This window comes from Propithecus coquereli, unplaced genomic scaffold (assembly GCF_000956105.1).
Source record: "Propithecus coquereli isolate 6110/MARCELLA unplaced genomic scaffold, Pcoq_1.0 Scaffold298, whole genome shotgun sequence".
NCBI lineage: Eukaryota > Metazoa > Chordata > Mammalia > Primates > Indriidae > Propithecus > Propithecus coquereli.
The window spans coordinates 1,148,798-1,162,775 of NW_012148596.1; the positions used below are offsets into that span (position 1 = coordinate 1,148,798).

The 13,978-nt window shown below is 54.7% G+C and overlaps 1 protein-coding gene across 1 annotated transcript in view; it reads left to right on the forward strand.

Annotated features, from left to right (window-relative positions):
* GREB1 (growth regulation by estrogen in breast cancer 1) overlaps positions 1–13,978 on the forward strand; it is a 69,037-nt gene that overhangs the window by 13,289 nt on the left and 41,770 nt on the right. The window contains exons 4-9 of the mRNA XM_012648896.1: positions 2,433–2,615; positions 3,981–4,121; positions 5,783–5,911; positions 9,886–9,999; positions 10,456–10,587; positions 13,061–13,246. Coding sequence (XP_012504350.1) covers positions 2,433–2,615; positions 3,981–4,121; positions 5,783–5,911; positions 9,886–9,999; positions 10,456–10,587; positions 13,061–13,246 — 885 coding nt within the window. The remainder of the gene's footprint in view (positions 1–2,432; positions 2,616–3,980; positions 4,122–5,782; positions 5,912–9,885; positions 10,000–10,455; positions 10,588–13,060; positions 13,247–13,978) is intronic.

Consider the following 13,978-nt stretch of genomic DNA (forward strand, 5'->3'; position numbering starts at 1 on the left):
GGACGTTTGTGCCTGGCAGGAATTTGAGGTTTTGGGCTCGATCCCTGCTTTCCAGGCCTGTCTTCTGGAGACATCATTACAGACTTCCAAGTGCTAAGGCAGATTTCTCAGGAGAATGGCTCATTATTTTGCTCTTTCTCATAAAATCGTTTGTTGCCTTTCAAACAACTTCTCGAAGGTTAGGATTACCTCTGTGTTTGGCTGAGGTGGTGCGCACCGTGGGCCCCGTCTCCAGCGCCAGCCGGGGAGCTGTGTGTGGGTTTCCTGGTTGGCTTCTGGGGCCACCTCTCCAGGACCACCTCTCAGGAGAGCAGCTGCGTCTCCTGACCAGAAAGTTTTTGCCAAAGCAAGAGAGCAGTTTGCTTGCCAGCTCCCTGAATATTTGCTATACCAGCAGGACCCAGGGAGTCTGCTCTCATTTCTGGACCACAAAGAGGAGCTCCTTGTTGCCTGTGCTTGCCGTTCCTGCTGTGGACACTCCTGCAACAGAGCCAGGGTCCCCAGCCCATCTGTCCCTTGGGACGACAGCCTGGGGCCTATTTAGCTGTTTCTGGAGAGGGACAGCAGCACTGGCCTTGGCAAATTGCTCTTAGCATCCTCGGTCTTGCAGTTCCGTTTCCTGTTCATCTTTCCAACACTCAGGCTTAGGATTCCTTCCAGGGAGCTCCGAAGGTTTCTTGGGGCCTCCTGCTCAGGTGGCAGTTGAGCCGTATGTATCTCGGGCTTCCTAGGTTGAAGATGAACGAATAAATAAAAACATTAGGCTATGACTTAGAAGTGCATGCAGAAACCCTCACGTGTTCCCTCTTATAGTTACCTGTGTCCTCCCTCCTTCCTTCCCTCTGGATATTTACTGGCTGGCTGCCGCGTGTGCGGCATTGGTCGGCACACACACGCTTACGAGCACAAATTGCACGTGGGCAGTTGCACCGTGAGCCCGGGCCTTTGAAGGATAGGGATGATGGTGGGGAGAAGACGTGAATTTCAGTAACTGTAGCACTGAGGGAGGCGTTTAAGTGCCCCTGAGCAATGGAAGGAGCACAGCCAGAGGAGGGTGCGAGGCAGCCCCTGGGCTCCTGGCGGGTGCTCTGGGGGACCGGGCCCCAGGGCGGGCGGCAAGTGAGGCCAGGCGCGTGCAGTGAGGCTTGTGGAGGGCAAGGTCTGGGCAGCTTCGAATGTTGGGCCTCTCGTGAGGACATCCTCTTCTGACTGTCATCAGATGCCACGCTTCCTGTCCCTGTGACTGTGGACAGTTGCTTGGCCTCTCTGCTTCTAAAATCGTCCTGAACTGTCCTATGGCTGGGCCAAGAGATTTGTCTGTATTTCTAAGGCCTTTTGAGGAAGATTAAATTTGCTTAAAATAGATCGTGGACTCCATTAGGTTTCTGTAATGTAGGCGTCTGTCTTCTCTGTGGAGATGCGTTTAACCTTCACTGACTAGAGTTATTTTAAAGACTAGCCGGAGACCTCAGGGATACTCTATTTAAGAGCAGAGCTTGTGCACAGAGCTGTGTGGCCCTCATGGCCCAAGGCAAAATGACATCTGTAGACTTACCAGCCAGAGAATGTGATAAACTGAATTAGGCTCCACTTCAGGGTCTCTCCTGCCAAAGGCCCTTGGACCTGGAGAAACCAGACGTACCAGTGGGAAAAACAAGGTCTGCTTGAGACCGTTGAAACAAGAGCGATCATCGGATATAGGAGTCAGATCATCACATTGCTCTCATCTTAACCAGCACTTCCAGTGAGCACAACCTGAATGGGTTTTACAGTTTACAAAGCATATTCTGGATTTTAATAGTTTACATGAAGAAGTTGTGTCATCGCCACTGTGTAGGTGGCCTGCCTAGAGCCTCACAGTGGATGAGAACCTGCATCAGCTCTCAGAAAGGCCCCCTCTGGCCTGGGCGGGAGGATGCGGACCGTGCACTGTGGAGCTCTCTTGACTTCTTTTCTGCAATCCTGGGATCAACTTGACTCCAGCATTGAATTTTGGACTCTCAAGACGTCTCCCAGTGTAGCTGGTCCCACTGGTGTAATTGCTTTGAGATTCTGTAATTGGCCAGCACCAAAGGAAATAGAGGCCTAGCAGGTTATTACAGGTGGTTGGTCAGTGTAGACAGCCCAACGATCATTCTTGTCCTGCATCGTTTGCTGTCTATACAGGTTTTCCAGATACCCCTAAGCAAGATAAGTCTTCTAAGCTTGCCTGGGCTCGTCCCTACGACTGACTCTTCTTGGTCCTCCTTTTATTCACGTCAAGGCCATCTTGACCTCTGGGCCAGTCTGAGATGATGGGGACTTTTTGCCCTGTGGGGTTCTCTGGTTGGTGGTACAGGACATGAACCTTCAGAGTCTTGGTGAACTGTGTTTTATTTTAAAAGGACTTTGGAGGTGAGTTGGAGTTGCTCATGGTTTGTTTCCTTCTCCAGGTTTCTCTGGGAATTGTGTTGGCTGTGGGAAGAAAGGCTTCTGTTACTTCACGGAATTCTCCAATCATATAAATCTGAAACTGACCACCCAACCCAAGAAGCAGAAACACTTGAAGTATTACCTGGTCCGTAATGCACAAGGGACTCTAACCAAGGGACCTTTGATTTGTTGGAAAGGCTCAGGTGAGCAGTCTGGCTGTGGCGGGGCGTGGAGGTGCTGGGAATGTCCCCCAGTGGGCCGTGGTGCCCGTCAGTGTGATGCTGGGGGGAGACCACTCTGCAGTGGCACAGATCACAGGCAAAGGCCAGGCCTGTGAGACTGAAAACGCTCCTTTGCATTACGGGCATTTAGCTGGCTGACAGTGACGGACTAGCAGATGGGACATGTGCTGGTGGGGGGAGGGCCACACTGTGCTGTGACTCCTTGCAGCAAGTATTTGGGGCAGTGGTTCTCAACCAGGTGTGGCTTTTGTCCCCCAGGGAACATGTGGCAATGCCTGGAGACATTTTCGATTGTCACGACTGGAGAGTGCGTCTAGGGGTAGGGACGAGGGATGTTGCTGGACACCCTGCAAGGCACAGGACAGGCCCCGGCACACAGGGTCCCATCCAGAACGTCAGTGGGGCCTAGGCTGAGAAACCTGACTCAGCGTAGGGAGAGCTTGGCTCAAATAACGTGCTGCCACCCCCCGCGCCCACCCCGAACCCTGTCGACTATGACCAGAGAGACCAGCTTTGCGTTGCTGGTTCCCGAAGAAGTGAGTGGCTCCAGCTCCCTGGAGCTTTAGGAGAAGGTCCCCTCAGGCCCCTCTGTGCCTCCCCTGTGTCTCACGGCCACAGTCCGCTTTGAGGGGCAGAGGGAGGGGTGGCTGGGTTTTCAGAGGCCAGCCTCGGGGTGGCAGGGAGGTGCACATCTGGGAGGGGCTCTCCAGTGAGGTGGCCAGGGCCATCACTTTGTCCCTCGCTTGGCTGCGTCTGTTCACGTCGGGCCTTCTGGGATCTCCCAGCCCTCGGACGGGCAGCTCTGGGTACGCCCCTCCCCTCCCCCTCTTCCTCCTCCCCTCTTTATTTGCTTTATTCAGTAAGTATTTCCTGAGCCCCTCGTGGGGCCAGTTCACTGCCTCTGGTCACTTGCTACGACCAAGCCCCTCCGGGTTAGCTGTGCCGCTGAGGTTGGTCTTTCCCGCAGGGAGGACTCACAGGGTGGGGGGCGTATGGGTTTTCCTTTACCTTTGGGTGACACTCTGTTCTTTCCTTGGACTTCAGGGGCAGCCGTTAGATGACTAATTTGTATAATTTGTCTGTTTCTTCCGAGTACTCACTATTGCGCCCACTCCTGACAGAGCCGCCCCTCGGCGTGGGGGCACAGGTGGAGGGTTGTACCCCCGGCCCCAGCTACACACTGAAGCAAAGACAAGGAAGTGGTGGCACCTTTTATGGCCATCTACGTATCTCGGTCTCCCACAGGACCATCCCGGTGTGGGAAATCGTCCTGTGACCGCTGGAGGAGAGCGAACTGGGTTTCACGCGTGCGTCTTGTCCCCTTAGAGTTCAGAAGCCGGCAGCCCGCTGCCACCACGTGCTCCAGTTCCCTCTTCCCGCCGCCGGACAGCTCGGGGCCTCTGGCTGCCTTCCCCGGCGAGCCCGTGCCCGGGACGAACCCCGGTGTCCTGATGGGAGCTCAGGCAGGTGAGGCGACAGGCAAAGGTGCCACCAAAGGTGCCACATCCACAGACCTGGCACATCTCCAGCGTGCTGGGCGACTTCGTGGTCAAGCATTCTTCGAAATAAGCAAAGGGCGTACTTTGTATGTTACCTTCCTCTACAGTGCCTTTGCATTTCATCTTTAATTTGTAACCGTTTTCAACATAGGATGCTGTGCTTTTCATTAGGAAAGCTTTTCTGCGCCCCTGTTTCATACGTAATGTGATCCCCTTTACTGGGGGGGTCATATTTAGGGTCTCTCTGCATCCCCCAGTTCGCAGCCTAGCACCGTCCACATAACAGGCTCTGAGTCGGTGTTTGAATCGAGTTGCTAGAAGGGGTGGGTAAGATCTGATTGCTGCCCCAGCTCGGTGCATGATCTCCTTGGCCGGCGTTAGCTTCCACATTTTACTGTCTGGGAAATCGAGGCTCACTGAGGCTGAATGCTTGCCTAGGACCTCACGGGCAGGAGCAGGTGGAGGCGAGAGTTGATATCGGTGTTGCCGATTCACGTGCTTGGTGCTGCAGCACGCTGCACAGACCTGCTAAGCAGACACAGCATTCCCAAGCCTCTGGAAGGTGGCTGGTTGTTTTCATTCCTACTGCCCTGAGAGGGGAGCCAGTGCCCTTGTCACTTGCTGCCTCGCCAGGCCCAGGCCCCCGGCACCTCTGCCACCAGGGCCTGGGGAGCCACTGTCGGTGCCGTCATAGCGCCTGGGTGTGAGCTCCAGCTGCCATCTCCTAGCTGAGTGATTTGGGGCAATTCTCTGAGAACCTCTGAACCTGTTTCCTTGTCTGTAAAGTTGGGGACAATCTCTTCTAATTTGCAGAGCAATTGTGAGAATGAAGATTGTAGCACTAGCGGTGCTCAGCGTTTGCTACACTCCAGATGCTGTTCTGCACACGTTCTGCTAACTCATGTTCTCACAGTGGCTCTGAGCTGTTACGACTGTCACCCCATTTTATAGATGAGGACATTGAGCACAGGGAGGTTACATAAGTGTCCAAGGTTACACAGCTGGGAAGTGGTGGAACTGGGCTCAAACACAGGCTGTCTGGCTTTAGAGCCACATTCTTAACCCCGTCATTTGGTACTGCTCCTGACCCAAGCGCCTTCTAGATCATTCTGACTGACTTGAGCAACTTAAGCTGTGCATCAGCCTCAGGAGACCAGAACCTGGAATTAGCCGCAGACCCGGGGAGCCGAGCTCTGCACCCAGACGGCTGCACGCCTGGCTGCTCTTCTGAGCCTGGGCGATAGGAGTTTCAGGTGTGGTCCTGGAATTCAGGGAGCCCCTCCCTGCCCCCCGCAGCCACTCATGTCCCCCTTTCTCCCAGGCTGTGCCATTGGGGTGTAAGCAGGAGTGTGTGCATGTATTCCTGTGCGTGTGTGTTTATGGACATGCATGTGCGTGCGTGTGTGTGTGGGAGCATGTATGCATGGGTGCACCTGTGTGTATGCATGTGTCTGTATGTGTCCTCTCAGTGGGGCAGAATCACTATGTCAGGAATTCCAGCCCGACGGGCCTTGCCAGGGAAAAGCCAGTTTGTGAAAATGGAAGAAAAGTAACGTCCTCCTGGCCTGGCCTGCCAGGGCGTTCTTGCAAACTGATGTTTCTCTCTGCCTTTGTCCTCTCTGCTTTCAGGGCCAGCCTCTGACCACCCCTCCCTAAGTGCAGCAGTGAGTCCAGCTGTTCTCAATGGCAAAGATTCCCCGAAGCACCAACAGCTGGTGAAGAATGCCCTGTCGGCCCTGCCGCGGCCCTCTGCCTTAGGTAGTGCTGCCTGTCCTGGCCGTCCTGGGGGGCCCACTGTCCTCTGGGCCACGGCCAGAGGGGGCACAGAAACCACTGGGCAGGGGCCACTGAGCCTCCTGGAGCCTGGTGTTGCTTCCCTGAGAGTCAGGCCAGGACAGCAGGTGCCTCGTGAGCCTGCGGGTCTGTGCCCAGGCCCCAGGGCTGTGGGTCACGGCTTCCGCCACTGAGGGTGGAGTCGCACTTGGGAGGTGTCGTGTGTGCCAAGCAGCACTGAGACACCCATGGTGATGGCAAATGACCTGTCTCATGGGCCGCATGTCTGGATGGCTGGAGAGTTTTGGAGCAATAGGGGGCAGTGGTGTTGTCGGGGAATAACTTGCACTTGGAATCAGATAAATAAACCCAGCTTTGTCTCTTGTTAGGGGACCTTGGTTAAGTCTCAATAAATGTTTCCTCATCTGGAGATAAGAATTCTGCTCTGAGAGTACTTAAGAGGGATGAGGTGCTGTGTGTAAGGTCAGAGCACATCTGACAGCTCATTAGTTGATACCAGCTTGTTGCCATCTGTGTTAGCATCATCAGTGAGGCTGATCTGTTCAGGGAAGGCTTCCTGGAGGAGGTGATAACTGAACTTAGAAGCTGGGGAAGCCTTAAGTAGAGATGATATGGGAGGAAGTGAGCAAAGAGGGAGGAGGAGGTGAGGATATAGGTGAGAGGTGAGTGAGGGGTTCAGACCTGTGAGAGGAAGGGTGTGAGGAAGATAGCAGGGTGGGCAACCTGGAGACCCGCTCTTGGACTCCGAATCCAGTGCTCTCCCCGTTGCCGTCTAGAGCCATTTCATAAGCCGGTCTTCTCTCTCCTCCTGCCCTCCCTTATGCACACAGCTAACCTGGATTTTAGGATCCAAGATACCAAACTGGAGGAGCCGTAGAAATCACGTAGGCCAACACTGTTTACAGAGGAGGAGACTGAGTGCAGGGAGGCGAGGCCCGGCCTAGGCTCCAGTCTCTCTGCGCCCGTGACGCTGTGCTGGTGGAGGACTTCCCTGGTTAAAGCCCGTGAATTGTCTCACTCATTGAAGGAGCAAATATATTTTCTGAATTGAATCTGAGGCTTCCCAGCCCTTACCACTGTGGAGCCAAAAGTCAGCCTCACCCTATCGAGTGCTGAATTTAGGGGCAGCCATAGGCCGAGGAGCTGGGCCTCTGGGGAGGGCGAGGCTATGTTGGGGCCTCCCTCCCTGAGCCGAGATCTGTGGGTCCCCAGCCTCAGTCCCGAGCAGCAGGGAGATGAGGGCCTCCCTCAGCCTGGGACCCTGTGGAGGTGGCTCTGGGAAGACATCTGGACCGGACTGAGCGTACTTTCCTTGCCATACCCCGTGGAGGGATGTGGAAAATGGAGGACCCCCCCCAATTCCCTAAGGGGGCACTCAAGCCTTTCTGGAGCCTGGCCCCAACCAACCTGCTGAACCTCACTCGCTGCTATTTTGGCCGCACTGGGCAGTTCAGTCCCCGCTCCCTGTCACCGCCCCATCCTCCCGAATCCACGCCCTGTTCCTCCTCCTCCGTGCACTCAGCAGGCGTCTCTCTCCACCCACCTGCTAAACCGCCTTTCGGCGCTTAGCTCAGGGTGCCCTCCGTGAAGTGGGGCTCCCAGGCACCCCAGGCTCAGTCCCACACCACTTGTGGCTGTCAGGGCCGGTGGCTCTCCAGGCCGTGAAGCTCCCGAGCGCAGGGCCACGGTCACGCGCATCGTGGAGCCCCCAGCACCGGCTGCCGTGGCCTGGCCGGGGGGCTCCGTGGACGCTGGCTGGACCGAGTTGCCCTGAGCACCGCCGAGGCGTCGGAGTTCCTGAGCCCTCTGGTCCGCTCTGGGAAGAGCTCAAAATCAATTTTTAAAAAATTGTTTCTAAAAGGACAAGGAGTATTTAATGAAGGCTTGAAGCCTGTCACTCAGTGGTTCTCAGTGGAGAAGTGCTGACCTTGAGGTGGAAATGTGTAGATAAAAGAAGGATTTGTTGTCCCAGACAGGGGGTCTTAACTGGCATTTAGTGCTGGGGACAGAGTGTGCAGGAGGCCATGTGTCCCTCAATGAGTCGGCTACATGATGAATCATCTTCCCCAAAATGCCGCATAGCGCCCCCCGTGGGACATTTCAAGAAATAGTTGGTCCACGTTGGTACCACAGGGGCGGCTCCCGGGGACGTCATTTTGGGAGAGCTCACAGGCTTAGAGTTCACGTGCAGGCATTTAGGATTAGCTTCCCAGAGGGAGAGTGTCTGTAGATCTTCCATCCTCGGGTCTGAGACCCGATTCTACTCCCTGTCCCCTTTGGTAGTTCAGTCTAGAGGGAGCCCTTCCCCTGTATGCGAGGACGGACGCGTGGAGGGTCACGGGCCTGGCGTGTGGGGTGGAGGGAGGGGAAAACAGCAGCCGCCTCGGGCTGCAGGGAGGGCCGGAGGAGCACACCAGTTTGAGAACTCTTTGCAAACAAAGTACTTTATGCTTGTCACTTTCTATTCACTTTCAGTCAGTCTAAAGAAGAGGGGGAAATATTTTTTGAATTACTTTCAAGAGACGCTAGAGCAATAATTCTTAAACTGCAGCGTGCTTAAGAACCACCAGGGTGGCTTGTGAAGGATGGCATTTGCTTCCTGTCATTTCCAGAGATGAGGCTCTGGTCTGGCAGGGCCCAGGGGGGACAGATGTCACATGTCCCCTGCTGTCTCTGCACAGCTCCTCCTCAGGGAGCTCGGAGGACCGTTGCTCTGGTTGCTGGTTCTCCACCCTGGTGGAATCACCTGGGCCCCTCAACATGCTGGGCTTCTGGGTTCCCTGCTGCCTCCAGACAGATGCGTTTTGAGTCTCCCAAGTAGGTTTAATGTACAGCCAGGGTTGCAACATGGAGCTCTAAACATAGGGGATATTTTGTGTCAGATTGGTCAAGAAACTACGGTAACCAGTTCTTGATTTTTTGAGCCATTCACGATATCGCTTGAGTCATCAGCCTGCTGTTACCTAGAGTGGGCAGGGATGACTCACAGCGGCAGTGGGTGTCAGCCTCTGTTCTTGATTTTGTGAGTCTGAAATGAGCTTTCCAGGGCGGGGAGGGGAGCAGGTGGATCTGTACTGCCCCCAAGTGGTGATACTGCGGTGGTGGCTTGAGTGCCGCTGATGCTTGTCTGCAGAAACACAGGTCTCCTTTCCAGCTCTTTGGAGGCATTTTGGCATGCGTACATAACCGTGATGATGGTGGTGATGATGTAGGTAATGGTGGCTGATGTTTAATGGGCCCAAACTCTCTGCGAGGCGCTGCCTCTGCGTATGTTCTCTTTAGTCCTGATTGAACCACCTTTCATAGGAGATTTTATTATCCCATTTTATTTTTTTATTATTTATTTATTTATTTGTTTATTTTTTGAGACAGAGTCTCACTCTTTTTGCCCGGGCTAGAGTGAGTGCCGTGGCGTCAGCCTAGCTCACAGCAACCTCAAACTCCTGGGCTCAAGCGATCCTCCTGCCTCAGCCTCCCGAGTAGCTGGGACTACAAGCATGCGCCACCATGCCCAGCTAATTTTTTCTCTATATTTTCAGTTGTCCAGCTAGTTTCTTTCTATTTTTAGTAGAGACGGGGTCTCGCTCTTGCTCAGGCTGGTCTTGAACTCCTGAGCTCAAATTATCCTCCCGCCTCGGCCTCCCAGAGTGCCAGGATTACAGGCGTGAGCCACCGCGCTTGGCCCTATTATTCCATTTTAAAAATGAAAGAACTTGGGCTCAGAGACAAAGCTTAGACACATACACAGCTAACTTTGGAATGAAACATTTGCAGAAATTGACAGGATGTTTCCTCACCTCAGTACTTCACTAGATACTTAAAACCCATTGTCAAAGTGTGATTTAAAAAATGCCAGATAAGTATTCTTCAAACCAGGGAAAGTTTTATTGACACTGTTTCCTAGTGATAGCCTAACCCATACTCTGAATGTTGTCCAGGTATCCTGTCGAACTCCGGGCCCCCCAAAAAGCGCCACAAAGGGTGGTCTCCAGAATCCCCATCAGCTACAGATGGTGGCTACCCCCCGAGTGGCGGGAGCAGAACTAAGTACGGTAAGTGACCGCAGCCTTGCCCAGGATCCCAGACTCAGGCACTAGCGGTGCTGCTGCCGGCGAACGCACGTGTGTGCGCGTCGGTGAGGGTGTTCCAGGGAGGCAGACTTTGATACAACAAAAGGATCTCTCATGTGCTAGGATTGCTTCACAAAGCCTAGGATCCCTGTGCAATGGTGAATTCCCTGATCCTAGAGAAATTTAAAAAGGGCTTGCTTGTCACTTGGCAGGGAAATGGAACAGGAAGAGACTGAGTCAGGGGTGGGGAGGGTTGGACCGAATGAACTTAAAGGTGCCTCTGACCTTGGGAATCCCTGATTCCAGGACTTCGGTGCTCCCGTGGGCAGGGATATGGGTCAGGTTGGTAGCAGATTTGTTGCCCAGCCTGAGGTCAGGTCTGCTGGAGAGGGATGCCTGGTCCGATGTATTTTACTAACACTCTTGGCATGTTCCTAGAAGGCGCGGGCGTTTCCTGTGTGCCCCAGGTTGGCTTGGTGGGACCAGCTTCAGTGGTGGCCCCTGGAGAACCAGTGTCCGTTCCTGACAACTTGCTGAAAATATGCAAGGCCAAGCCGGTGATATTTAAAGGCAAGTGGAGCAGCGTGCCGGGTCGTGGGGTAGGAGAGTCTAGAAGGAGACACAAGAACAGCAAAGCAGAGACCTCATCCCGGTCTGACTCCAGGTCTGACTCTGTCCTTCTGAGACAAACCTCGAACTCTTTCTGGGGGCAGTGAAAGAAACAAGCAGAAGCAGTCACTCGTTTAGGCCCAGTCAGATGCCGAGAATAGTAGGTCTTGCTGTAGTTTTTCCCAGTGAGTCCAAGTGAAGCGATTCCCTTCCGTGAAGCCCATTTGCTTGTCCACGCATTCCTTCGTCCACTCGCTCGGCTTCACCGAGCTCCTGCCACGGTGACAGGCCAGCGCTGAGCACCGAGGATGAGGCCAAACCAGTCCCTTGCTTCAGGGAGCCTGGTCTGGTGGGCTGTCCTGGTGTCACCCTAAGCCACTAGTACTTTTGCACTGTGACGTCTGACTTTGGGCAAGGATAGCTGTGGTCACTACTGTAAACGCATGAGACAAGACTAGATTTGATCTGCTTTGTGCAGTGGGCTGGTGGGCCCACTGAGGAGACTTCTGGCTCAACTAGAGAAATCTCTTTCCGACGAAGCCAGAGACCTTGAAATGGGAGACCGTATGAGGACTTGATTGACGATTGTACTCAGCGGCATAGTGTGCTGGCATGTAGTAATACACACGTATGTGCACACGTGGGCACAGCACATACATGCATGTTTTCAGGCCCTTCTCAAATAAGTTAATATTGCATTTGGTGTCATGCTGGTGGGTAGAGGGAGAGTGGTAGGAAAGTGGGAGAGGCATCCTCCTGTTAATTAAGAAATAAGAAAGGACACTTTTTTTCTCTCCAAAACAAAAAATGGACAGGGCATTCAGGGAATAGGGTGCGAATCTGGGTTTTGACCTTGGCATGGGGCAGGGCCAGCGTTTGGGTGGTTCTGTTGGGCCCTACTGGGTAACTAAAACGAAGGCCAACATTCAATCTTGTTGCATGTGGCCTTTGGCCAGCATGTGCCTGCGGTAGACCCTGAGAACACAGTGCTGAGGCAACAGAGCTAGGACGGGGGCGCGGCTCGGAGGTGCGGCAGGGCTTCCCCTGCACCTGCTCTGAGCCAGGAGCCTCAGAAAAGGAGCCCCGCAGACCTGTGCCTCTCATGAATGATCGCAGAATGTAGACTGTCCCCTTCGTTCCCAAGCACACTGTCTCCGCACTTCCTCTGGTTAAGCCACACCCCTCTCTGCAGAGCGCTTGCTTCCCTCGCTCCTGTCCCCACGACCGTATGCCCAAACCCCACCGATGCTTTGAGACCCCACCCAGTGCCTTGTCTGTGAAGCTGTCTTAGTCCCCTTTCATCTGGCTCCCATCGCAGCTTCTCTGTGCTTCTTCGATGACAACTATCACGTCCTTTTTTGTCTAGTAACTTTCCGGTGCCTCTTACAAACCGTAGTGTTTACGAGCAGAGCTACCCAAGTCGTGGTCCCTGGTCCAGCAGGACCTGCACCACCTGGGGGCTTATTCGAGGTGTGAATTCACAGGCCCGTCCCAGAGTCGGGCCCCAGTTGTGAATCAGGCTCTGGGGTGGGGCCAGCAAGTGCGTTAGCAGGTCTGTCAAGAGGTCCTCTTGCACATGCAAGCTGGAGCTGCAGTTTCCTTGGGGACACGACCCACATCTCATTTATCCCCGGAGTGTAGCATGGTGCCTGCGCCACAGCAAGCGGCAGGGTTCAGACAGTGTGTCTCCGGTGACTAAATGGAGCACCTTCTGGGTACAAGACACCACGCACACACCCTTCTTTGGTAGCTCAGCAGCCTGCGAGGCTTTGACATCTTCACTCCATTTTATAAATGCAGAGACTGAGGCTGAGAGAAGTTAAGCTTCTTGCTTAGGGCCACGTGGCTGAACAAGGGTGAGAAGAGCCTTGAGCCTGGCCCGGGCAATTCTGCCTCGGAGAGTTGGCATCAGAATTCGTCTCATGTTTGCCGAAGCGTTTGTCGAGGCCTGCCAGATTTCCAAGTCTGTGCAGCGATTTCTTTTCAGCTTGCAGAGAGCCCCGGGAGGAGGCGGGGCTGGCGCACAGCACCCGCAAGGAAACGGAAGGTGGCGTGGCGCGCACATGGGGTGTTCCACCGCCAGTGCCGAAGCAGTGGCACAGGCCGGGGCCGCTTGGCTGGGGGCAGTCCTTCTCCCCGGGCTTTAGCTTGCACACCTGTAAAATAAGGGATTGGGCTAAATGAGCAGACATCCTTTAGCCCCCATCAGTTATAAAAGGTTACACCTCTGTCACTCTGGGGTCCAGGAAGGTGGAGCAGGTGCGCTAGGTCAGCAAGGGCTGGAAGGCCGAGACTTCCGGGAAAGGGGTACTTGAGTGGCCCCAGGTGCAGCTCACCTGTCTCCTTCAGCTCCTCACACCCAGACATCCCACCCGTGGGGGGCCGTGAGCTGTGCACGAGGCCAGCTGCCAATGAGCTGCTGTTTCTTCCACAGGCCACGGGAACTTCCCTTACCTCTGTGGGAACCTGAGTGACGTTGTGGTCAGCCCCCTGCTGTACACGTGCTACCAGAATTCCCAGTCCATCTCCAGAGCGTACGAACAGTACGGCGCCTCTGCCATTCAGCCCATCTCAGAAGAGATGCAGCTCCTGCTGACTGTCTACTATCTCGTCCAGCTCGGTGCGTCTCCCTCCCGCACCCTGGGTCCACCAGTGGGGTAATGACCAAAAGAGAGAAATGCCACAGCCTTGGGCACAGACCTCCCTTGGGGCCCTTGGGAGGCCGACTTGGGCTGTCGGAAATGAAATACAGGGGGTGTGCTTGTGGCCCCGCTGGGAGGACATCGTAAGGTCCCTGCGGTGGTCACCACATTGAGGGATTGAAGGTAGGTTGAAATTGATGGAGACAGTTCCAAAACCATTTACGTGCCATTCTGGGCCAGGGATACAGTAGGGAATAAAACAAAGACCCTGCCCTCGAGGAGGTTCTATCCTAGTGGGAGAGAGAGGCAATAAACAGAAAGTAGGCAGGTAAAGGTGGGGCACATGTGTCTGTGTGTGTCTGTGTGGGGTCAATTTTGGGTCATCAAGAAAGGCTTCTGTGAGTAGAGACTTGAGCCATGAGAAGGAGCCAGCCTTGTGAAGATCTGAGGGATGAGGCCAGGTGAGGGCCCTAGGGGGCGGGGAGGACAGGTGAGGGCCCTGGGAAGGACAGAGAGGATAGGTGAGGACCCTGAGAGGGACAGGGAGGACAGGTGAGGGCCCTGTGGGGCAGGGAGGACAGGTGAGTGCCCTGGGGGGTGCAGAGAAAACAGGTGAGGACCCTGGGGGGGCAGTGAGGACAGGTAAGGGCCCTAGCGGGGCAGGGAGGACAGGTGAAGGCCCTAGAGGAGGCAGGGAGGACAGGTGAGGG